This window comes from Quercus robur, chromosome 1 (genome assembly GCF_932294415.1).
Source record: "Quercus robur chromosome 1, dhQueRobu3.1, whole genome shotgun sequence".
NCBI classification, from domain to species: domain Eukaryota; kingdom Viridiplantae; phylum Streptophyta; class Magnoliopsida; order Fagales; family Fagaceae; genus Quercus; species Quercus robur.
Genome location: NC_065534.1, coordinates 51,751,680 through 51,778,464, shown reverse-complemented (window position 1 = coordinate 51,778,464; position 26,785 = coordinate 51,751,680). Strand labels below are relative to the sequence as shown.

Sequence of the window (26,785 nt, the reverse complement as noted above, 5' to 3'; positions counted from 1 at the left end):
ACATGCTAACTAACTAAATATTTCCTAAAATAATGTTAAATTACAAATTTCCCTGCTTGTAAATAAAGCCTTCGAATGTGATATTAGAAAAGGCAATGCACATGGGTAGGGGTGGGACTTGGCAATGGAGCTTCTTGGAAGCTTCCTTATTTATAAATATCCAACACATTTATTTACTTATAATAATATCCCCAAATTTGAATATCTTTTTTCTAACTAACCAATCTAATCACTTTATTATGATATTTTTAAACACTATATTAAATTCAACAATTTATATCATTTAGCTTAATAGCCATAAGTAATTAAATATTTTATTAATCAAAAAAGAAAAAGAAAAAGAAAAAAAAAATATATATATATATATAATGGTAATTCCGAAACAGTATAAAACAGTATGCCGAACTAGGCCGATACTGAAATATTCTGTTCTAATAGACAAACTGAAACGAACACTAAAACGGTATTCATAACATTGGTTCTACCCACTACAACAATAAAAATATGGTTTAATGGACCATTTAAAGAAATTTTTTATACTCACTTTGATATAGGAAATATAAAAACCTATAAGAAAAATAAATTACTTTTTTTTTTCATAAAAAGTTTCTCCTTAGAGAATTCATAAATTCTTCCCTAAAATAATATATTATATTTTACAATATATATATATATATATATATATTAATAGGCAAAACTCAAAGAAAGTCAAATTAGAATTCCAAATTAGAGTCCAATTTTGCGCCATGTATCTAAATTTATGTGAGGACAACACCATAATTATCCTTTAGATTCAAAATTAGATTTCAATTGTGAACTAACTTTTTGCCATGCGTCCCAAATTTTTTTTTATAAAAATTTTGGTGCCAAATGTGTGGATCACACCATAAATATCCATCAAAGTATCCATTGTGAATAAATAATTTTAATTCAATCAATAAAAATTTTTAGTCATCTACTTCAATCTCAATACAATATCTATGACTAAGATGTTCTTGAAGGAATAAAATGTAGCTACATTCCCCCTTCACTCTCTCTCTCTTTTGATTTTCCACTCATAGGTCACAACCCTCATTAAGCTTATCTACTTCTTCGATCTTGTGCCAAAAAACAAAATCCAAGGATCACATAACTAACATGACCCGGAAGATCTTGATCAATTCCAAATTGCAATGCAACTCGGTGTGGGAGGCACTGTTGAATATAGTGTAGTCCAAGAAGTTCACAACTCTTAAGCATAGAGCAAATGACTCCAACTCTTTGTCCAAAGCAGCATCAACTGACGCCCACTGTTCTTTTTCTCTATAGAACTTAGACAACCAATTATGATTCACTGCTATAGCATAAGGGCGCAACTGAAAACTTTCTACTACAAAGTCTATAGCCAACCTCACATTCTCATTTCTCACTTTTTTTTCAGTTTGGACCAGCAAGCAGGCCTTGGCTCACTTTGTGTGATGGATATGGGACTTGTCCGTAGTGTTAGGAATCTCTCCTAAGCCCAAAGCTGGACTAATTGAAATGGTGCAGAAAGTTTAAGCACCTCTTTAGTATCCAATTTTGTTGAGGCAACTAATTTCTCTTTCAGTAAACCTAAATCTGTATAAATACTGGAGAGGACTGCTGGTTGTTGATGCCTCGCGACGGTCGACTATCCATTGCGCGATGCTCGTGCGCGCTAAAGTGCGGCTCGGAGCTTGGGTGCTAGGAAATGAGGGTGAACCTTTGGTGTGTGACTTGAAATGAGTTGATTTTAACCTATTACTAGTCGCTAATCCATGTGATACATGGGGTAATTAAATAAAAATTAAATATAGTTATTATTTTTTTGGAGCAAAAATTTAAAATATTTATTTTACTTAAAGGTCTATGACTTGGCTTAAAAAAGGTATGACTTGAAAATGATTGAAATTGAATGAAAATAAGTAATTTTATTCAAAATAAAGCTTTAGAAATTTTTTTTTCTTTCATATCATTTTTTCCACATAACACATACCGGTGTGGCTCACAACATCTTCGTTATTCTATGGTGATGACTTCACACAATACTCAACAAATATCTACGATCAATATAATTTATGTTTTCTTGGTAATAGATCTACACAAAGTAGGAAAATAAACCAGACATTGTCATACCTAAGGAATACAGCCCAAGCAAGGTACAGGAAAGGTAAAGGAATGCGCCTACATCCAAAGGGTATGGCCTAAAAAGGTACAGGAAATATAAAACAGACATTGCCATACCCCATGAATGTGGCCGAAAGCTAGATACAAGGAAAGGAGAGCCTAGCCTAGATACAAGGTTCTAAAGCAGAGGCTAAGAAGGAGAGAAAGAGATAACCACGCAGAGGAGAAGGGGGAGCTAAGCCCCCTTAATCTATAGAACATTGCCCTTTTTAGGCTTATGTCTTCTTGTTTGCATTCTTTGCCCTTTCTAGATTGCATCTTGGAAGTTGCGCCCTTACTCCAAGTGTGTACATGCACTCCAAGTGTGTACATGTAACAACAAAAGAAAACACAAGGCTAGCAGACAAGCAACAGAGAAGACAAAGAAACAAAGAAAGCCCACAAAGGGGCAAACAGGCGAAGGATAACACATAAAGGAGCATACAAACAAAGAAAGCACACCAATGGGTAAACAGGCATGTTATCAAGCAAAAGAAGGTGTCTTAAAAGGACAAATGTAGATTTGGATTTGGTGTCCGTAGTTCCATTATATTGGAGTACGGACGACACGCGTGCCATCAAGCAAAGTTCCTAACAGGGATTCGGGATCTTGTGTACAAAAGACGGGTGTGAACCCGAATGAGATTATAAGTAGGAACTAAGCTTGATGACACAAACAATCATGCAATGACACATGCATGAACATATAACAAAGGTGCGAAGATGCAAACAAAGAAAGAAAGAGCCAAACAAGATGGCACAAAGCAAGCTAGCAAGCATAAAGGAGGCAAAGCACGTTATCTCACAAAGGGGAAAGGTAGGCATGTTATAAGGCACATAGAGAGGCTACATGAAAAACCCTAACATGCAAAGCTAAACAAAGGAGGAAAAAGGCAAGTGGCAAGCAAGCAAGCCAAACATCATGAAGATGTATTCTTACACATGGTTGCATCCAAACAAGTCACCAAAGGGGCGGATACAACCAAACAAACAAGTAAGCCCCAAAGACCAACAAGCATAAACCCACAGAGGGAAAACAAACAAGAACAAGGAAAAGAGCCTAGATCTAAGCAAAAAAGCATGGAAAAGGGTAAGTAAAGCACAAACATGCATAAAGGAACTAATCCAAACTCTTTATTGAAAAATGGGTGTGTGGATATAGGCCTAGACTACAAGATCTAGATCTATGCCCTACCCAAAAGCCAAACACAAGAAAAGGGAAAAAGTAAGATACATAAAGCTATAAAGCACTAGGCATAGCATCCAAACAAAGCTTTAAGCACATGAACATGTAGATCCAAACACATAAAGATGGCAAGAAGCACATAAGCATGGAGATCTAAGCATAAACATGGCAAAAAACACCTAAGCAAGTAGATATAAGCATAAACAAGGTATAAAGCACATAGACATGTAGATCTAAGCACAAGCAAGATATTTAGACATATCCTAGCCCAAGAAGGCTAGGCTAACAACATCAAAGCAATAAAACATGCTATAAAATAAGTAGACATGCTAGAAAAACTATAGAACATGATGGAAAAACTATAAAAGGCAAGAGATAGCAAGATAAAGCAAAATAAATCAATAAACATGCTAGGAAATAAAATGGGTGTAGATAGTAGCTAAAAAGCTACATCTACACCCTAAACCTCAAATCCAAGGTTCCAAGACCAAGGAGAGGGAGACGGGAGCAAAAACACTATCTCTTGATTGTTAGAGAAAATAAAGAAATCAAAATTTTTTGTATGTATTTTTGGAGAGAATTAGAGAGAAAGAGAGAGAGAATCTACCTAGAAAATCTTCAAAAATGCCCAAAATTTGGGTTTTTTTTTTTTTTTTTCCTATGGGGCTAGGGGGTATTTATGGTAAAAATTTGACTCTTCAGCTTCCAGTGGCCCCTTAAAGGTCGCTAGCCAGCTCCATGGCCAATTTAGGATGCGCGGGGGTTGATGCTAATGTCAACAGTCCTATCCTTTTCTCTGGTTCAAATTTGATTGCATATTTGAATGCCTTCACAGACTTTGATTGGGCTGATCTTGGTGTTTATGAATATTTATGGATATATAGTTTCCAGAACACTAAAGAAAATGAAATTCTAACGGTTGGATAAAAAGTTATGGCCTTAGGAAGCAAGTTGACATGCCCAACATGATTTTCAAGATATCTCAACCGTTTTAACTTCGATTTTGACCCATAAATAGTCGTTGGAAAGGAAGTTCAATAATATTCGCAATGGTGTTGGTTTTAACCCATTCTGATGAAATTAAGGTTTTTGGCAATGTTCTAGATTTCTTTCCGTTACGGCCAAAATGGTTGGAAATTTTCTTACTAGTCAATTAATTGGTACAAATCACACCTACGTTCCACCTCGGTATAAATTCCGGCCTATTCTAGTCTATTCCGTCCATTTCAGACTATTTCGGCCTGTAAGCTAATTTCAGCTAGTACCTAACAAACTCCTCTCATACCCTCTCAGATTCATCTCATTTCACTTCTCTCTCTTACCGTTTTAGATTGTAAGCCAAGAATTGAGAAGGACGATTGTAGCCGCTTTGGAGGTTGAGATGGTGGCACTATGGCTTATAATTAGCTGGGGACAATGCGTACTAAGGATGAAAGAAAATCTTGAAGCACATCTATGCTCGTTCTCTTGAAGAAGCACATCCTTGTTTAATTTGAGTTCTTTGATTTTGGGGCTAACTTAATCTGAGTGCGATGGAGGTAAATGGACAGCTAGGATGTTTATTGCTTTGACGGCATATTCAATTGAAATATTCAATGAAATGTCTAGAACGTTGGCCATTGTTGCTCTTTAAATTTTAAGTAGGTTGCTATTAACAAAAATTTCTAAATGTTTTGGGCTTTTAAAATAATAATAAATTAAAAAGAAAAACAATTTGGGATGAAATGTTATTGATTCAACTAAAAAAGGTGAACTTCTTTTTTTCTTTCTTTTTTTAGGAGCCCTTCATTCATTTAAATAAAATAATATTTACAAATGTATAAATATATTAATTATATATATAACGGCATAGCCCGAAACAGTATACCAGTATTTACCAATACCAAAATATTCCCTTCCAATAGCCAATTCAGAACGGCTTCCGAAACGGAATTCATAACATTCGTTTCTAGGGCCCTTGGGATTCAACTCCAGGTGAAACTTGGTCAAATGTGACAAAAATCTCCAAGTAGCTTGAGTTTGATTTAGAAACATGAAAAAAGTGGTTCTGGAGTGATTTTGACCAACTTTGACTTTCGGTCAACCTAAGGTTGACGAGGGGCATTTTAGTCATTTTGACCTAAAAATGTACTTTAAGGGCTCCGATACCCGAACGGGTTATGGCACGTCAATTTAGATGTTTTCGTGGTCCCATGGTGAAAAGTTAATATTTTTGGATTTTTAGGGGTCTGACATGCAAATCGATGGCAAACAAAATATTTTATCTACACTGGTGCAAGTGCAATTTGAGTTCCTCTGGCCAAGAGTATTGCAATTGGAAAATTTTGCTTTTCAATGCGACACAGAGGCATTGGGAAGACATACTTAGACAACCAATATGAAAGGAATGCTTTATACTCAAATTTGCTCTCACACCCCATAAATTAAAGAATTGGAATGGACAGGAGGAGTAAAGGTTTTCTTTATCATGAAATATTTCAAATATCTCTTTATTATGAAAACAAAAACTAACCCAATAAATGATTTTGCAGGAAAGGTATCTTGCTACGCTGATATTGTAAACATAGAAGCAAAAATTGGGTGGAATTAATTATACCTCATGTCAACTTTGCAAATGAAAAGTAATGCAGCAAAAAATATGTTTTTGTGTGCTAGGTGACCAAATTGTTCATTACATATATTATTTAACTATGAAAATGATTGCATAGGAAACCAAAATGATAATTGCATTAATTATAGATGTAAAAATAAGTTTATTGCATTTTTTTCTTTCATTATTATATTTAGTTACAGAGTATAAATTCGAGTGAAAGATGACAACTTCTTTTGTTTTTTTGATAAATAAGTAGAGAAAATAATTCAAAAAATAGCTCTAACACTTTCTTCAAAAGTATCTAATCTAAATTCTTAACCATTTCCAACTTTAGTTTATTATTTAAAGTTTTCAATATTCTTCATTTAATGGTCGTATATATTGAAACAAAGGCCAAAACCAAAATATCAAATTGTGGTCAATAATCAATCATAGACATTATGACAAACATATAGAGAGCAACTCCAACAATCGCCAATAATACGAACCGTGCAACAATCTAATTCAATTCCAAAAAAAAGCAAAATATGTATGAGTAGTTCTAAAATGATAAATTTTTGAATATATTCATGCCATAATAAATTATATTAACTAATGTCCAATATGTTTAATAACCCCTAGTACCACTAAAATTGACAATTCACGTGTGCAAGCACATGTTACATACTAGTAATAATTAAATTCAATAATTTTATGACATAATTAGATTAAAAAAAACACACTGCCCATGTTGGGCTATAAGTGTGTTAGGCATCAGTTTCATCTTTTAGTTTTTATCTTTTTTTTTATAGCTTTTTAAAATATCATTTTTCCCCACTTTTTTCAAGGTATAAGTATGTTTTAGCATACTTTCAGCAAAAGTTAAATAAACTGTTCCCAAATGAACCCTAAGTATTACCCCTTGTCAGGAGAACTTGAGGGTATCTATATCCATGGGCTGGCTTGGAGTGGTAAGTTGGGGGTGAGATATAAGTAATTTTTCTAAACTAAAAATCTTTAAAAAAAATCAACAAATAATACAAAAAATATAATTGATATTTAGGGTAGGGAAAGCAACTTCACAGTTGGATAAGCAAAGAAATGGAGGTAAAACCAAAGGTGGGAACTCCAATTCCAATACAAACACAGCTGTCCGCATATTGTTGCATTTTATATTTAGCGCTCCAACAGGAGAGTCTGTCTGTGATCGTGTGTTTTGTTTCTCACAAAATAATAATAATCATCATCATCGTATAATAAAAGTTAAAAGCCATACAGTTTCTTTCCACGTATCCAATACGCTTACACCACCACCTAATATCTCCTAATTCTGACTTTTTTATTTTTTATTTTAAAAATACTAAGTACTTTTAATACACACGAGAATAGAGGAAAATGTCTTAAAGAAACTAATAATGGTATATATTCAAAATGACCTTCCTAATTCTGACTAGAGTGAGAGTGACACAAATGTCTGTTAGTCCTTGCTTCTTTATTAATATATTAATTAATAATACTCTTTTTAGTTTCTTTGTAAATAAATAAATGGATAAATTACAACTTATCCAGTGGCGGCTGTAGAAATATTTTTCAGAGTGGTCATTAAGAAATTTAAATTACACAAAATTTAATTAAAAGAGAACTTCATATATTGATCTAAAAATAAAACACACTAACAAAAATACATAAAAGTCTTACAATTTCTTTCTACAAATTTTTTTATTTTGAAATTTGTGCATGATAGTCTTATTACCAATGTTACAAGTTACATCTCTATCAAAAATTTACGCTCTATTTGTTTCGATGTAAAATATTTTCAAGAAAATATTTTCCAATTTTACGGTATTTATTTTGCAGTAAAATATTTGGTCAAGAGTAAAATATTTTTAGTCAACTAAATCAACCTAAACAAATTTATGTAAAATATTTTACACTTAAAATTTTGGTAAAACATTTTACATTTGCTTACTCCCTCACACCCCGATACTCATCATCTCACAACACTTCTACAATCACTTGAAGCTCAAACTCTCCCAGATCAAATTTCTCTCCAAAAACCCAGCCACCTCTGGTCCCCTCTCCCACTAATCACCGGCTCTAAGGTCTGAGGCACCACTGGCCAACTCCAGCTTCCGTCAGCGCCTCCCATCATCGGATTTGTCTCCCTCCTCTCGTACCCATCTCACAGAGAAAATGAAAGTCACGAGGAGGGCTTCTTGGTGGGGAGCTGTGATGCCGATGGTGGTCAAGGAAGCTTTTTGGCATGATCTGGATAGTTGCAATCAAAGGAAGGTGCTACGGTGGATAGCGGCAACCAAGGAAGACTTCGTAGGTTTTGATTTGTTTGAAATGTAGATCACAGTTCCGTTTCATGGGTAGATCAAAGGAAGGTGCTAAGGTGCTACAGTCGTGATCTACCATCAATGTCTGGAAGGTGCTATGGTGACGAGCAAAGACGGAATGAAACTATGATTTGAAATTGGTTTTTATTTCATGGGTTTTTTTTTTTTTTTGGCTTTCTTTTGGGTGGTTATGGAGTTGTTTGGTCGAATTTGTGGCTTAATTCTCATATGTTGTGGATTGCTGGTGGTTTGTGCTCAGATTTGTGGTTTAATGGTTAGATTTTTAGGTGGTAGCTGTCTTTTTCCTCTCTTCCAAATCTGGTTTTTGGAGTGGTTTAATGGTTTATGCTCATTTTGGGGTGGTTGTTGGTGGTTTTTGCTCATTTGGGAATTGGGGTGGCTGTTGGTGGTTTGCATTTTCACGCGTTTTGTCATTCCAAACACTTAAAAATATTTTACTGTCAAATATTTTACAGTAAAATTTTTTACATATAAAATATTTTATATTTGAAAATATTTTACGTCGAAACAAATGGAGCGTTAGTTAGATAAAAATTTTCTTGAGATTTTTCTTTTTATTTGTAAGGATCTAATAAATTGTTAAGGGGACTAAAGTTTAAGAACAAAGTTTGGTTACAAACTTAATTGCATCCTAAGGTTACAAATCTCATTAAATAAATTAATATGACCACATATTTTGAAAATTTAATTGTTGAATTGTATGTTTTTTATGTTCTTAAAACACATGTCAAATTTCATGTCAATAGTATGTTATTTACTTTTGATCTATAAAATTATTTTTTATGTATAATTTTAGATTACAAAAATTTGAAATTTAAAGATTTGATTGATGACATAGCTATTAATTTTTTATCTTCTTTATCTTCTTAAAAAAAGTATTAAATAGAATTATAATCTTAGTTTACAATCAAGTTTGTTACCAAATTTAATTACGTTAGGCTTAAAAACATTTAAAGTGGTCAGAAATATTTTTTAAGGATAAAAAAATCATAAATTTTTAAAATTTATATATAATAATTTTTGTAGGGACACGTTTTGCAGCCAAAACCCAAAGTGTAAGGGATATTGGCTCAGTGGACTCAATACATTAAATTTGTAGAGAGTGAGTAAAAGAACTAAGCCCTAATGCATTTGATTATGGCTAGTATGGATTTATAGGATGATCAAACAAGAACAAGGAACATAAAGCTGAATGAATTCACTGTCCGAGGAGATAAGTTTTCATATAAATCGATTAAATCGATTACAAGTATAATTTTGATGTCTACAGTGTTCTTTTTTTCTTTCTCCCATCCCCTCCTTATGGAGGGTCTCTTACATTATTTAGCTTCCTTTGGACCATTTTAATCCTACATTTGTTAGTCATTTGAGCCTTTACTTGAGTACCTGTTCTATCAAACACATTTTTTGGCTTTCTGTGAGTTGTGGTAGCCAAGACAGCACTGTTTAGGAGTCTTCTACATATAAATGTGGCCAGAAAAATAGCTGCAGTGCATTCAATGCGGTGGTAACAGTTTTCTCTTAGATATTTTTGAGTTCCCTTCCTTCTTGTATGTTCATGATGCACGTCTCTATCACTGGAGTTTCTTGGAAGGTCACCCTGATTGTTGGAATGCATATTTAAGCTGTAATTATCACACTCGATGAAATATTCCTCCTCGGACCACCTTTCAATTTGGATCTTGCTCATTAAGTCCTGAGTCTGAACCATTCATTACCATTCGTTCCCCCTCGGACTACTCACGCTCTCGGCCAAGGCCCAATATATGATTTTGGCTTTTAACCCTACAATTTTTTTTTTTTTAGGTCAGGTTAGTTTTGTGACCACCTTGAGCTGAACGTGAAACCGCCAATGAACTTATCTTTTGATTGAAATTTAAGTTGCTTACCTGTAATTTGAAATTTGATATTTTATCCGTTTGAGGTGTGATAGAAATTTAAGTTGGTTTGAAATTCCATGATGCAAATGTTCCGTCGATTCTTTTTAATCTTGCATTTCTATGTATTTTATGTTTTTGGAGATGTAAAAGTGTAGCAAAATTATACATTTAATTCTGGTTTTAACAAAAGTGGGTTACAAAATTTTAATTGAGCTCATCTAAGATTAGTAAAGTTTCAAATCGTTTGCTTTAATTTCCCGTTGGGAAGTTGTAATTTCTCCTAAATAAAAACGCCTATAAAAATTAATGGCCTGTTTGGAAGTTTAGAGAAGGAAGAGAGGGGAGGAGAGTAGTGGGGAGGAGAGTAAAGGAGAATGATTTCTCTCTACGTTGTTTGGATGTTTTTAAAATTAGTAAGGGAGAAGGGAGTAATTAACCCTTCTTCTTGTTTGGATGTTTTAAAAATTAGGAAGAAGAGGAAATGAAATGATTTAGATAGACAAATTTACTCCTATTTGAAAATGGACTTGTAACATTGGTATATGATTAATTTGTTAAATCAAATAATTATTTAATCAACATTCTCATTCCATCAAATACCACTAATAAAAGTATAAAATTACTATTAAATATTATAAAATAATTTTTATTACCTGCTTTCAAAAAAAAAAAAATATATATATATATATATATATTTATTTATTTATTTATTACCTAAAAAAATTATAATAAAAATAAAAAATAAATTTTCTTTATTGTATACGCAAACAATTCTTTAGCCCATTTATCAAAAAAAAAAAAGAAAAAGAAAAAAAGAAAAAACAATTCTTTAAACCAAATTCAGACCCAAACTCAGAGCCAATGTCCAAGCTCACTTCATCTTCAACAATTTTCTCACTTCCCAAACGCCCTAATAACTCAGAATCCAATGTCCAAGCTCGAGCTCCGGTAGCTAGGGAACACGGGGCTGAAGCTCAGCTGCGTGGGCTTCGGTGCATCGCCTCTCAGCAACGTTTTCGACATAGTCTCTGAGGAAGAAGCAAATGCCTCCGTTCGTGAAGCCTTTCGTCTCGGTATCAACTTCTTCGACACCTCGCCTCTTCGCTCAACGAGATCGTGTACGGGAGCAACTCCGGCGGGCTCCTCAACGTATAGCACGACATGGACGTGCTGAAGATGTACAACGGTGCGTACTGGAGGTCGCTGTTCGACTCACGCATGGGGAAAACGACGTGGCCGTACGGCTCCGGTGTCTGGAGCAAGAAGGAGTGGGAAAACTACGACACCGTTGCTCTCACCGCTTGCCCTGCGCCTTCTTTTCTTTTTGGTATTTTTTTGGGGAAACAAACGGAGCGATGTAGAGAGGAGGGTAACCACTGTAGTGTAAATGTTGTTAGATCAGGGGATTGTTTAGCTTCAGTTAGTGAAATAGTGAGATTCAAAATTTTTTTTTCTATCACCGTAAATTTTCTCGCAACCAAACAAAGATTATTAATGTAATTAGTTTGTAATTTTGTTAATTTAAAAAGGATAAATTAAAAAATTCATTTAGTTAATAATTTATCTACTCTACTCTCCTTTTAAATCTCTCCAATTTAAAAAATTAAAAATAAGAAGTTAGGAGTAGTTTAACCCCTTCCTTTTTCTTAAAAAAAAAAACTTCCAAACAAGATAATTGAATTGCTCTCTCATTATTCCCAAACCCCTCCCTTTACTCTACTCTCCCCTCCTACTTTTAACTTCCAAACAGGCCATAAAAAAAGAGCAAAAAGAAAAGAAAAGCAATACTCCCCAAATCCGTTTCCTTCATCCTTACACAATATCACAAATATTCCAAAAATTGCTTGCATTCACACACATTTTTTGAGTGGAGAGATGATCTTCTAATCAATCAATCAGGCGTGTTTCATTCATTCTTGAATCACTGTGTTGTGTTAGACTTTAAAAAATATATATGGAGGATTGTCATCATCATCGCCACAGCTCCGCCTCCTCCTCCTCCTCATCTGCATCCCTCGATCTTCGACCTCAACCTTCCGCCAACGTTGATGTCTCTTCTACGTCCCACGGTATCAAATTTCTACTTTATTACCTTCCTGTTTCTAGTTTTAAATCAATTACGTTTTTTAAATGCCTCCCGTAACTTGTTTCCATTTTTTTTTCTCTTTTATTTATCAAATGTTTTAGAATTCTTAATTCTCTAAATTTGTTTACATTCCTGATCACTTACATATTGAATGTGACAATGGTATAATTGAAATAATCGCCATAATCTTGGTTTATTTATTTAAATTTTCATGATCAAATTCGTCCTTTTTTTTTTTGGGTTGGGTTTTACACTTCTCCTTATTAATTCTCTAAAATATAGCATTTCTGAGTTAATCCTGTTATTAATATATGTACACACACACACACAGAGTTAATTCTCTAAAATTTAGTATTTCTAGATAGAGTATAATTGAAATAATTGTGATAATGGTGGTTATTTGTCCTTTGTTTGCAAAATTTGAAGCATGACTTTAAATGGTCAAATATGTAGTTTGTGTTGTGGTTTGTCTTCTCTTTAATCTTTTTTTTTTTTTTTCCTGATTTTAAAACATTTCTGAGTTTTCTGTTTTGGAATTACCAATATGGAATGGGTACAATTGAAATTAATGGAATGATTGATTGCGGACATTTTGTCTATTGGACAGAATTTGAAGTTATCTTTGTGTTTTCGGTGCCACTGTCTCCTGTGGTTAGTTGCTTCTTTTATTCACTAATTACAAATGGGTAGCGATGTGGGAACTGAACTGGGAAAGGAACGGTTGTAATTAATACAATGATGAGGGTCATTTTTATTTTATAAGAAAAATGTGAAGCATCTTAGGTAGTGACATTAGAACTAATATTAAAGAGTGTGTGTGTGTTTAATAGTTATTATATCTCCCTTTTTTTGGTTGCTAAACTACACTTTTAGTCCTTAAAGTTTCGGGTTATTTTCATTTTCAAAATTTTGCTTAATTGAAAACAGAATCAAATATGGAAATGTTAAAATGTAAAAGGCCAAAATGAAAAACAACCCCAAACTTTAAGGCCAAAAGAGTACTTTAGTCTTTTATTTATTATTTTATAAATATATATTTCCATTGTCTCTTACTAGTTAGATAATATATATTATGCACACATTCCATGTGATTTAATGCAATTCTATTGACAACCCTGGATTTCAATTTTTTTTTTTTTTCTAATCACATCTCTTGTGGCATCCAATTGTTTTAATCAACTTTTTACATCTATCTCCAATAAAAATCATTAATGAAAATTATTCACATGAGAATTATTGAATACCAAAGGCGTGTTATGAGAGAGAGAGAGAGAGTATGCATGGTTGTGAGGATCTCATATGGTTAATTTTCATGGTTTTACAAGTAAGTTGATGGAAGTGGAAGTAGTTGATTAAAATAACTGGATTTCACAGGAGGTGTGATTAAAAAAGTTGAAAGCGTAAGAGGTATCATTAGAACTGCATTGACAAGAGTTTTGTAGCTTAGTGGCATTGCCCGGTGTCTTTTAAAAGGATAACCAAGGTTCAATTCCCCCTATTTCACTTGTTTTTTTTTTGATAAGTAACGTAAAAAATTTTATTAGAAAAAAACCAAGTACATTGGAAGCCCTATTTCACTTGTTGTCACAATTGAATTTTCCAAAAAAAAAAAAAAAAAAAATTATTAGAACTACATTGAACCATAAGCTATACGCTAATTAGGTATTCTATTCTTTCCCATGAATTGTCTAAAATTTAATTTTTGTTGAATTCTGAGTTACTCAGTTTTCAATTAGAATTTATAGATATAAGGCTAGGGTCAAATGCGATGATTTTGGCTGTGTTTTTATTTATGGATAAATATTTATAGAATTTAAATTATTTATATGATTACATACAAGAAGTAATAATTTTCTGTTTTTGAGGTCACTGTGCCTCATGGTCTTATGTTGTTGTGTGTGTGTGTGTGTGTTTTTTTTTTGATAAGTAAGATATATTGATATCAAAAGGGAAACACCCTAGTACACAGGGAGTGAACAAGGGGACAACAAATCAAGAACAAAAATTGCAAGAATCTAGGAAATCAATAAAAGAAGGGAAATATTTGTTTTGCAAAGCAAACAACCAATCTTATGTTGTTGTGTGTTATTCGCCTTCCATTCATTAGATATAAATGTGGGAAGCCTGTGGTTTTAATCAATGGGATGGTTGCGGTTATATGTTTGAATAATAATTAGAAGCATTTTAGGCATTAGGATGTATTAGAATTTTAATTTATGAATTTGCTTTGCTTAGGGATTACTGAGAGTAATTCATCAACACAAAGTGTGCCTGGGGAAGTGTTGGCTGTTGGAAGATCAGATGCGAGTTCAAGTTCAAGTTCGAGTGAGCTTAGTAAGTCCAAGCAAAATAGCAGGCTTGGAGTGTTGGCAACGAAGTTTTTTGATGAGAAAATTCCACTCAAGAAGAAGGTTTGATACATAAATAAATTTTAACTCATGCTTTTGCAATTTGGCATCATACTCATTTAGCTTTTTTTTTCTTTGAATTTAGTGCTTAGGTAGGTGACATATCATATATGTTTCTTACTTGATTTAAACTAATGGTTATTGATTGATATGGGTTTAAGACTATATACATGTATTACCTTAGCTGGAGTACTTATAATAAAACCAAACCAATAGATATGCAATCGAGTGGGTTGTATATTCACGTTATCCTTGTTATAGCATTTATGTGTTTTATGTTAATAGGAGGTGAAAATTTTCCTAAAGTATAACTGACTACAAAACCACTTAATGGCATATTGTTCCAATGGACGGATATAGTCCAAATATTTGGTGTAGTTAAACTAATTTTTTTTGAACCTAAATAATTGTTGTTGGACTTATTTTTGCTGCCATGTTTTGTTTTCCTTATGTTTTAGTCCATCGTATGTTCATGATTATATTTTGTTACCTATTATAATTCTTTCTCCCACTTATCATCTCTATGCGAGCATTATTCCCTCTTTAACTCAGCACTTTATAGATAGACATTTTTATTAGAATGTTTTAAGGTCCTACCATACCTTTCCCAAAAAATAAAATAAAATAACATTAGTCAAACCAAAGGAACTCGCACAAATGGTATTTGAGTACCATCTAGAAAAGCTAACTGGATAAATTAGGCAGGGATCACCCACTCAAGTCTGGGGTCTTACAAATTGCAATATGTTAAGAGATTTCACTGATTCACTTCTTTTTTGTGTGTGATTATCATTATTATTATTGGTAATTCTTTTAGGTTATGGAATGCTCACCATCTTGAGTAATTTTTTTTTCTACTTATTAAAAAAAAACACTCATTCATAATCTTTTTTGATATTTGAACAAGATTAATATAGGAGAGTTGGTGAACATTGGACATATACACACACACACACATATCCATAATATGTATGTATGTATGCTTGTTTGTGCGCATGTATTGTGTATGTCTGTTTTTATGTATGTGTATGCATGTATTGAAGTTCTACCTATTGTTTGTAATTTCATGGTTTTGTACCATAGTGTCTGGATATTGACAATCCTTGAAAAACTCTGCAGCTTAAATGGTTAAAACGAGTTCCTATGGTTAAAGATGATGGGACCATACAATTTGAAGTTCCAGGAGATATTGAACCCCAAGCTCTTGATTTTGGTACTAGAGTTGTTTATAATGAAGCTGCTGATGCAGAACCTGTAGACACAACTGAGGTTCAAGATATACCTCCGCTGCAAATTGTGATGCTTATTGTTGGAACACGAGGAGATGTACAGCCCTTTGTTGCCATTGGAAAATGTTTGCAGGTTATTATTATTTTCAGTTTTTCATGAGCCCATTAATAGGTCTGATAGAAACAATAAATGCAAGTGAAGTTTGGAGATATAGCCACTCTTCTACTGGTTGCAACTGCACTTCATGTCATGCATCATCTTTTAGTGCATGATGCAACTGCATGTGAACTTAAAGAAGTTTGTTGCCATGTATGTTGCTGATTGGTGGGGTCTTAGCATGAATATGCACCCCACATATGAAGGGCATGTACATTGGAAATGGATGTTCCCCCTTTTCTTTTTGGCCTAGGGAGGATTGGAGATTTGAAATGTTGCTGTCACTTTACTATAATTGTGACTCCTTTCAGTATTGCTGAAGAGCTGGTGAGGCTTTTCTAATGATGCTGTTGAGATTTTAATTATCCAACTTAATACTTGTTTGAATTGTTTTAGCAATTTAGTTCTTTATCATTAAGTTTAATGCTCATGCTAGCTATTTTCTATTCTCATTATTTTTTGTTATTTTTTCTTTTTTCTTTTATGATTTATAACTTACACCATGCATGTGATGGGTTGTGATAATACCATTTGAGTTAAAGGCTATTATTATTTTTTTCACTTAGGGAAAACCACAATAATAAGCTATCTACTTTTTTTGTTTTGTTTTGTTTTTGTTTTTGTTTTTTTGAGAGAGTTTCAACTTATGTCGTCTACTCCTGATGAATAGCTTTTATCATAAGACCAATACACCAATTAGTTTTTGGTATAGGCAGAGATTAAATCCCAGATCTCTTATTTAACCGTCAGAAATTTTACCAGTTGAGCTAACTGGAACCCACAATAAGTTATCTACTTAGTATTTGTTTTTGTTTTGATCATAGCTTGTAAAATAAAAAATCTAACTGTAATAAAAAATTGTTTCAAACCTAGAACACATATAACTAGACATTTTAGACTACATGAATTTTACTTTAATTAGGCTTCACATGTGGGCCCATAAAATAAATATTGAATAGATGAATTAGTAACAAATTAATCTTCCATGGTTGCATCAACTTTTAATGGTTGAAAAATGAGGCAAAAAAGGCTGCATTGGTATATGTTCCATGTGGTGAGTGGTTAGAGATTGAGGCAATTCCTTAAGGCTTTCTAATGTGGGCTATGAGAAAACTAGGCCAGAAGTTGTGGGAAGAGGAGACAATCCAGAATCAGGGCTAGAGTTTTCGGGCTTTGGTTTAAGAAGAATAAGGGCTAGGCCTAATATGTTATGAAGTGAGTGGGAACTTTAAAACTACTCATGAGCCCATTTAGCAGGCTGGACCTTTACCTGGATCTGACAAAAAAAAAAAATTTTGAAGCTTTTGAAAGTTACCCTAGGGAGAAAAATTTATTACATCCCTCCCAAAGATGGAGCTCATTTTCTGTGAAGGCTTAGATAACCAATTGATGTGCAAAGGGATGAGGATCAGGGGAAGATCATGCTAGAAAAGTTTATAGAAGTCTTGGCTGAGGTGATTGGTATGATTGACAGGATTGGCAAAAACCTGGGAATTTGTTTAAAGGATTGGTAGAGTCTACGGTTATTTTTGGCAGTTGAAGATTCCATAGTAACTCCACAAAGTAGTGTAGGGCTGAGAAAGCAGCTATTGAAGCAAAGGAAAGCAGGTCAAAGGGAGTTGAAAAAATTATCTTGATCTTTGAATTAAGATAATGGTGCAACAAGTAGGAAAAAAAGGAGGGTGATAACAAAGTTATTATGAAACTGAAAATAGTGTTGGCGGAATAGAGATAGGGATAACAGGATATGGATCAGAAACCTGTTGAGAGAATGGAAGGCACATAGAATTTGTCTCCAAGGAACAAAAATGGAGAACATGACAAGACGGCAGTATATTTCTGCTGTAGGATAGATGGGATGTGGATAAATTAAGGAGGTGGCAGGCAGCTATTTTATGTTGTGCGATTTTAAATGTGTTGAGGTTGGTTTCATTTGGGCGTTCTATGGGGTATATGGTTTGAATGCTAATTTGGATGGATGGTTGATGTGGTGGGGTTTGTGGGATGTTTTGTGGTGTATTGGAGGTGACTTCAATGTGGTTAGATTCCCCAGTGAAATATTAGGAAGTGGACGGTTGACACTGGCAATGTGGGATTTTTCATATTTCATCATGAAGCAAGGCTTGGTGTATATTTCTTTTGAAGGAGAAATATTCACTTGGTAATAGACGAGTCTCCAACCATGTCGAGAATTGACAGTTTTTTGGCCTTTACCGTGTGGGAAGAGCATTTCAATGATGCAAGCCAAAAGATAACTTTGACAGTTCTGTTGGACCACTCTTATATTGATGCAGGAGAATTTAAGCAAGAAGACCCCATTATTTCCAATTTGCTGGCCCATTTACCACAAGAGCGGCCTTTTATTTCTTTAAGTTATGTTTTGTTATTATCATATCTTTAGTATTTTAAAAGTTCATGTGACATGAAATTGGATGGTTACAACTTAATTGCAATGTGTAAGATGAAGGGTTAGGATTCTATGGTTAGTAAAAGCTATTATAAATAGCCTCGTTTTAGTCATTTTAGGTGCTTTATGAAATTTTAGATTTGAAAATTTCTTGATCTCTTTGAGACTAGAAACTGATATTTGATTTTTCCAACTTGAATCTTATAATCTTTTTCTTTGCTTTAATCTTCTTCTTGTTGTGATTTCTTCTTAAACCCTTCTTCTACACTAGATCTAATTTCTCGCCTCATCAATTATTATTAGAGCAAAAGAGCCTAGATCTAAGCTACAAAATTGAGATATGAGTCAAAGGTTGCAATTTTAAGTTATGATTGGTTATGGTAGGGGTCGTGGGCATAGAGGAAATCAAGGGCAACAAATAGAGATGGTAGAGATGAGTCATGTGATTGAAGATTTATCACGAGTTGTACAATCTCTTTAGTGGCGGGAAGCAGTGGGAGCCCGTATGGAGATTTGGAAGGTGACTGTGAACCCTTGGACACACTAGAAGATGATTTTGAGCATGAGAATGATGATATAAAAGATGAGAACTCCTTTCAAGATGCTGAATTCATAGAACATGCAACACAAGGTAGATTGGAAGATTGGTTGGTGTCTGCAGTTGTGTTACAACAACGACAACCAAAGCCTTAGTCCTAAAATTCTTTTTTGGCTATGGATCCTTAACAGATTAATTAGGGTTAGTCACATGTATTATTTTCCTTCATCCTATTCTATCTAAAGTCATATGCTTTGTAGTTCCTTAATTGACATATCCTTTTTTAATACTTCTATGATTGTGATTTTTGGTCTTCCTCTACCATTTTTTGTTCCCTTAACCTCAATTTGGATCAACTAACTTTTTCTTACTGGTGCATTGGTTGCTCTCTTCTGAGTATGAGGAAATCATCTCAAGAGACTCTATCTCATCTTATCATCAATAGGGGCTACCCCAATCTTGAAGAGTATTCCTTATTTCGAATCCTATCTTTCCATGTATTTTCACTTATCCATCTTAACATTCTCGTATCAGCTACACTCATTTTATGAATATTCTGCTTCTTAACGGCCCAACATTTGGCACCATAGAGCATGGTTGGTCGTATAGCAGTCTTATGAAAATTTCTCTCTAACTTGATAGGTATTCTATGATCGCACAATACTCATGTATGGGATTCTCTACCAAACTATGTATGATGTCTACTTTGATGATAATGATTTAGAGGTGAGTACTTCAATACATATTAAAGAAACTATTCAAGAGAGTGATGCACACCAAGTGTTCAATGCAAGTCTTAAGAGTGATCTTTTGGATGTGGAAGGTTTGCATACTGCATACACATATTGATATGAATAACCCAATGATGCTTGATGAAGTTCTCAAGAGAAGAATTTTAGTGCAGATTGATACTTTCACGTGGTAAAACGTGATTTTTAATCAATCTTCTATTGGTATAATCAATAATGGTGTTAACGTTGTAGCACGAGAATCTTTCCTTTTAATGAAAATAAAGATACAAGATTTGATAATGTTTGGGAAGAATTCAAGGAGCGAGACTTAATTCGACAATATTCAAGAGATGTAAGGGTGAGGTTGAACTAATTTTTGAAAGAAACTTGTATGGTGCCAGATGATAGTAATTTATTATAGTAGATGAGAAATTACCATTGGTGTTGTACGTGTAAGTTGGAAGGGGAATTAGTGGATCGTTTACTTCTCTGTTGTAACTTTGTTCATGAACCATGGACCTTGGTGTCAGTTTTTTTGGGAGTTTAATTGGGTTATGCTGTAAATGGTTCTTGGTCTCTTGCAGTGCTGCAAAAGAAGATTTGGACAACAAGATGCGATAGACTCTTGAAAGGCCATTCCCTTTTTTTTTTAGTGATGTTTTTGGAGAGAAGAACAAAATGAGCAAATGTTTTGAAGGAAGGAAGGGAGATTTAAATTATGAGATTGAAGAATGTATTTTAAAGGAGTCTACACAAATGGACAAAGGCCATGAATCCTTCTCCCTCTAGTTTTCTTGTTTTTCTAGTTATTTTAAGTTTTAGGCCATAATTTCTTTGTATTTTAGTATTATCTCTTGTGCACACTAGAGCACTACCCATGTCTCTTCACTTTTATTAACGAAAATGATTATTATTTGTCAAAATTTTTTACTAGTCTTGCATCTGCTATAATGGACTCTTGGTCATCATATAGGTTCCTACGTATTTGTTGTATATTTTGAGTGACATAATGAACATAAGATGCTTAATTTGGCTGTAAAGCGGAAGGTTGGGTATTTAGAGTAAAGTATATAGTTTGCTGATCTGTTTATCAATGTTGCATTATATCGAAATTGAAATATTCTTATGAATTCCTTAAAAAATGGCTCAATAAGGTGTCTTATTTTTAATTATTCCTAGTGCCATATTTAACTTGCCATAAAAAGAAAAATATTTCTAGGGACATAGAGTTTATGCATGCAGATGATGAAAACTTTTCATCATACTGTAAATTAGAACCACATACCCTACAGGCAATATGAGTTGATGGAAACTTTGCATGCAGGAGCACGGCCACAGGGTTAGACTAGCAACTCATGCTAATTTCAAAGATTTCATCTTGACTGCTGGGTTGGAGTTCTTTCCTTTAGGTGGAGATCCAAAAGTTCTTGCTGGTTGTAAGTGTTCCTATCCTACTTTCTCGTAAGTCCTACTTGTTTTGACAAAGAAGTCCTACTGTGTGATGCATAATACACAATGATTAGGAGCACAGCATCATAAATATCTTTCGTGTGAAATAATTCTACAAAATGCATTGTGGATGATATTATCTTTGAAGGATGTGTTTCAAGTAATGTTTTGACTACTGCCTTTATGCAGTAGGTATCAATAAGAATATGGCTACTGTTATACCTGGACCTTCATTTCATCCTGTTGTACTAACAACATGGAATAATATAAGGGTATGGCTACTGGACACCTCTAATGGTAGAAATTTATTGAGAAGTTAAAAAATGCAGCAGTTGTCCATGTAACTGCACTTGGGACTTCTACCATAATCTATGCAACATAGACCATAACTAAGAATTATTACTGTTTCAATAATATTGAGAATAATGCAGGATAAAATACTAGATAAAGGATTTATACATTACTGAATCAATCAAGATTGCTGGCACATTTACTGTGCCGTGGCAATTGGCAGGTTCTCTAAATCATGGCTTCTATCTGGAATCCTTGTTTTTCTGTCTCTGGTCAAGAAGGAAAAATGAGTCATAGGATATAGATCAAAGACTTCCTTTAAAGAAAATCTAGAGCGGGAGTAGCAAGGAATGCTGTTTTTGTTGCAAACATTGGCAAATCTTCAGATAATTCAAAAACGTAGTAAGAAATACTGTTAGAAACTGTACAGGGTCTAGATGAACCCTGCAATGCTATGGAAGGAAGGTGCTCTTTGGACTTGAGCAGTTCCTGATTTTGTGTTCGGTAACTTGATTCTTGGAGCTATACATCTGTTGTTGGCTTTTCATGGGAATTGTTATATCTAGACTGTGTCACTTTAGAAATCAATTTAGTACTAAATATTGTAGTCAAAGGTGAGCCAGGCGCTTGCCTAGGCTCCTGCGTGAGGTGGGGCGCCTTTAGTAAGGTGACACCTTAAGCCATGAAAAAGGCGCTAAGGTGAGAGCCTCAGTGTCTTATTTATTTTTTATTTTTTAAATTTATTATTTATTATTTTTATTAATAATTTTAAATTTTTTTATAGAAGGTTATTGTAATTGTAAAACCTATTATTAGATTAATTAATTTAAAAAGGCATGTTATAAAACCTATTGTTAATTAAACTTATTTACAAAAGTTTGTTGTCAAACTTGTTAGATTAATTAATTTATATAGAAGATTGTTGTAGAATCTATTGTTAGAATAAGTAATTGAGCCTAAAGCATGTTATTCCTACTTTGAAATAATTTGATAGACCTAGGTTTTTCATGCAACACATTGATAAATCCTTCATTATAATATTTCAAATATTTCAATACAATAGGTACATATGATTTAAGTTCTATATGTATAATAAATATATTAAGAATTTGGCGACTCGCATTTCTCGGGCTAGCACCTTTTGTTGTCTCACGCCTCAGGTGATGCAAGGCCTTGGTGCCTTAAGGTTGGCTTTTGCCTTTGAGTAAATTTAAATTGAGCTAATTATATACTTTTTTTTCCCCCGTATTTTCTCTTTCCATGACTCTGTTGGGATACTTAGTTCAGTGACTTTAGTCTAATGTATAATTTTTTCATTAGCCAATTATAAGGGTATATTTATAATTTACATGTTAATGACTATTCAAGAGTATTAAAATAAATGTGAGGGTAATCAGAAACCCTAACACAGTGTATGAAATTTACGAATCTACTTCAATTTCATAAAGTTAATTCTGGTACTTTTAAACTTCCCAAACTTGATGCTTGTGGTTATGTTAATAACGGACAGATTTATGGTTGGGCTCTTTAAGCATTAATATACATTCATACATACATATATGTGATTGCATAGGCCACTGGTTCAAATTGGATTGGTGTAGAACCTGCCTAGTGAAAAAGAGGGCATCGGTTCTGAGCTTGAATGAATGAAATGAATTTCACCAATGAGCTTTCACTTAAATGGAACCTCCTCTCATTTACGAATCTACTTCAATTTCATAAAGTTAATTCTGGTACTTTTAAACTTCCCAAACTTGATGCTTGTGGTTATGTTAATAACGGACAGATTCATGGTTGGGCTCTTTAAGCATTAATATACATTCATACATACATATATGTGATTGCATAGGCCACCGGTTCAAATTGGATTGGTGTAGAACTTGCCTAGTGAAAAAGAGGGGCATTGGTTCCGAGCTTGAATGAATGAAATGAATTTCACCAATGAGCTTTCACTTAAATGGAACCTCCTTTCCTTGTTCAAATGAGGTGGAGGGTGAAGTTATCAGTTTAAGACCTATTGGGTGTATGCGTAAGTTACCAATAGAAAGAATATCTGAATTTTATAGTGTCTATCCCCCCCCCCCCCCATGTAGGAAAATATCAAAATGGATGCAACAAAATTGAAGAACAAAAAAAATAAAAATATTGTTAACCTAGAGAAATGGCTTGCTTGGAGTCAGCACCTAGCAAGGGAGAACAACCTAGGAGTTAGCACCAAAACATAACAAAAATTTCAAGAGAATTTTTTTTAATCAATCAAACTTGTCTACATAAGAGTACAATCACACATGTATGTAGACTACTAAAACTAAATCCTAATTCTAGTTGATGGAGGAAAGTCAATTGTTAAATTCCAAAAATAACCTTGACTCTTAAAAGTACAGTTGACTCTTTCTTTTCAACCTTGTAGTTTAGTTCACATCAAGTTTTGTTTTGTTTTTTATGCAGATATGGTCAAGAATAAAGGTTTCTTACCATCTGGGCCTTCAGAAATATCAATCCAGAGAAATCAACTCAAGGACATTATATACTCTTTACTTCCTGCATGCTTGGATCCCGACCCTGCTACCAATATTCCATTTAAAGCAGATGCAATAATTGCCAATCCCCCAGCATATGGTTAGCTTTCATCACTTGTTTTAATTCTCCATGTGTTATGAAATCAAGATTTTAAAAAAAGTGGTAATTTGTCTTTTCATAAAAAGAAGAAGAAAAAGTGGTTGTTAATTAATCTAGTTTCTTGATTAGTAAGTTATATGGACATTCAGTGGGTTTATAAACCACGATCTTAACAGTAAATTTTTTCCCACAGTTTCAGTTCATCAGCTGTCTTCATTTTTGTACATGACTTGAAGTCATTCAATTGACTGTTAAATTGTACAAATACTTGTTCAGGACACACTCATGTTGCTGAGGCGCTAAAAGTACCACTTCATATATTTTTCACGATGCCATGGACGTAAGCCTTGTTTGTTTGGAACTTTGGATAAGCTTAATGCTAAAAATATCTATTAAATAACTAGTTTATCCTTGATAAAGTGTTTCATCTTATGTGTTTTTTTTTTTTTTTTTTCCAATATTCCTTTGAGAAACATGATTAAAAAATTGTTATTCTCTTGCATTGTTTATTTGTTTATGTGTGAACTTATCACACACACACACCAACTTAAATTGGGAATATTCCTATGAATTGCATGATGATATTTGATTGCTCTTTTTCTTTAATTATTTTTTTTCAGGCCTACTAGTGAATTCCCCCACCCTCTATCTCGTGTTAGGCAACAAATTGGATATAGAGTGAGTATCTTTTAGTACTTTTCTTAATCCTTATTGCTTTTGATTTATCTTGAACCAATGCTTCACTGGTTTTGTATATTTTATAAATCAAGTTACACTTCTTTTTGCAGCTTTCTTATCAAATTGTTGATGCATTAATTTGGCTTGGAATACGAGACATGATTAATGAGTTTAGGAAGAAACAGCTAAAGTTAAGACCAGTTACATATCTCAGCGGATCCTATAGCTCTCCTCCTGATATACCCTATGGATACATATGGAGTCCTCATCTAGTTCCCAAACCGAAAGGTGATATGTTCAACATTTCCATTACACTCCTAGTCTCTAGTTGCTGTTATATCGTGTGTTGCAATTTTTGCGATTATATGTTGGATTAATTGTTTAGGATGCAATAGATCAAGTGTACAAGATATTTTTATCTTTTAATTTACTATTTATATATAACCATCTTATGCTATTTTTATTGTTCCAAACGATCTAAAAACAAAGCACCATAATTGAAAAGCCTTCTCACAATGAAGCAACAAATGATCTCGAGTCTCCCTACAAAAATGACACATAACACACCAGACAACAAAGTCAAGACCCCTACGCCTCAAGTTATCACCTCTAGGAATCTTATCCCAAGCTACGGTCCAAACAAAAAATGAAACACGTTGAGGTGCTTTAACTTTCAAACACCTTTCCTTGACACCTTTCCAAGGAAAGACTAAGGAGAAAGAACCTCTCAACTCCTTATAAAACAAACGAATATCAAAATCCCCATTCATCTTCAACTACCCTCTCATACGACCCCCACTTTCCAAAAAAAGTATATTGGTGATGCAGGAGGCAGTGAGAATGATTTATTATATTTTATTTGATTTAATGTATCAAGGGAAATTATGTAATATCTTAATATTCTCGAATGGACTGTGCTTATAGTCCATTGACTCTTATTTTAGTTTTATTTAAGCTTAGTTATTTAGTTTGGGTTTAGTAATAAAGCCCAAGGAGTCCAAGTCCAAGTTTATTAGGGTTTTATGAAATTCTAGTTCTACTAGGATTAGGTATTAGTCTTCTATTTAAAGAGTTGTAGTACTTTCTATTGAGGTGGTTAATGATTAATATTTTCAGAATTTGAGAGTTATGAAACTTTCTTTTATGGTTTGTGTGGTGCAACCTTCTTTGAGGTGTGATGCTTAGGCAGACTAGGTGTGATTCTTAGATATTGAGGCCATGTTTGGTTCTCACTTCACACATATCTCAGTTCTCATATCTCAATTTTTATAACTCAAAATTCATTTTCATATCTCATATCTAATTTCCTATTTTTTCTTAAGAGATGGGACATTGTTAGCAACATACTAGCCGAAGTACCTACTGAAAAGCTCAAAAACTGTTCCAACATAGTAGCTGCATCCAACATACGAATCAAAGCCTCCATGACAATATCAAAAAGGAGCGGAGATAATGAGTCATCTTGACGAACACCCGTAGTGCTTCCAAAAAAATCAACTGGAGTACCATTGATTAGAATAGAAACTTTGACAGTTGATATACTCCACATAATCCACCTCCAATTTTCTAAGAAGCCACATCACCTAAGCAAATACATAAGAAAATTCCAATTCACATGATCATAAGCTTTCTCAACATCCAACTTGCAAATAACCCCCGTCACCCTGTCTTCATCCTACTGTCTATACATTTAGAAGCAATTAAAACATAATCCAAAATCTGCCTACCTTTAACAAAGGCATTTTGAGAATCTGAGATAGGACTATGTGTCACCCTTCGTAAACGATTGGCCAAAACCTTAGATATAATCGTATACATCCCTCCCACCAAACTAATAGGACGAAAAGCCTTCACTTCCACAACATCAGATTTCTTAGGAATGAGGGCAAGGAAAGAAACATTAAAACTCCTTTCAAACACAGCTTGCTCATGGAAATTATGAAGGACAGCCATAATATTTGATTTCAAAATGCTCCAGCAAGATTGAAAAAAAGCCATGGAGAAAGCATTTGGACCTAGTGACTT

At 33.7% G+C, this 26,785-nt stretch overlaps 1 protein-coding gene across 4 annotated transcripts in view; it reads left to right on the top strand.

Moving 5' to 3' along the window:
- The first annotated feature begins 11,871 nt into the window (after positions 1–11,871).
- Positions 11,872–26,785, top strand: part of LOC126691565 (sterol 3-beta-glucosyltransferase UGT80A2-like) — a 46,168-nt gene continuing 31,254 nt past the window's right edge. For 2 of the 4 annotated variants that reach the window (XR_007644804.1, XM_050386591.1), the window contains exons 1-8: positions 11,876–12,236; positions 14,489–14,664; positions 15,781–16,023; positions 21,048–21,159; positions 23,912–24,082; positions 24,359–24,422; positions 24,703–24,760; positions 24,871–25,048. Coding sequence is in view for 2 of the 4 variants with exons in the window: in XM_050386591.1 (XP_050242548.1) it covers positions 12,122–12,236; positions 14,489–14,664; positions 15,781–16,023; positions 21,048–21,159; positions 23,912–24,082; positions 24,359–24,422; positions 24,703–24,760; positions 24,871–25,048 (1,117 nt within the window). In the remaining 2 variants the exon portion in view is untranslated. Of the gene's footprint in view, positions 12,237–14,488; positions 14,665–15,780; positions 16,024–21,047; positions 21,160–23,911; positions 24,083–24,358; positions 24,423–24,702; positions 24,761–24,870; positions 25,049–26,785 lie in introns of all 4 variants that reach the window. The other 2 variants (XR_007644802.1, XM_050386585.1) reach the window with 2 other exon arrangements.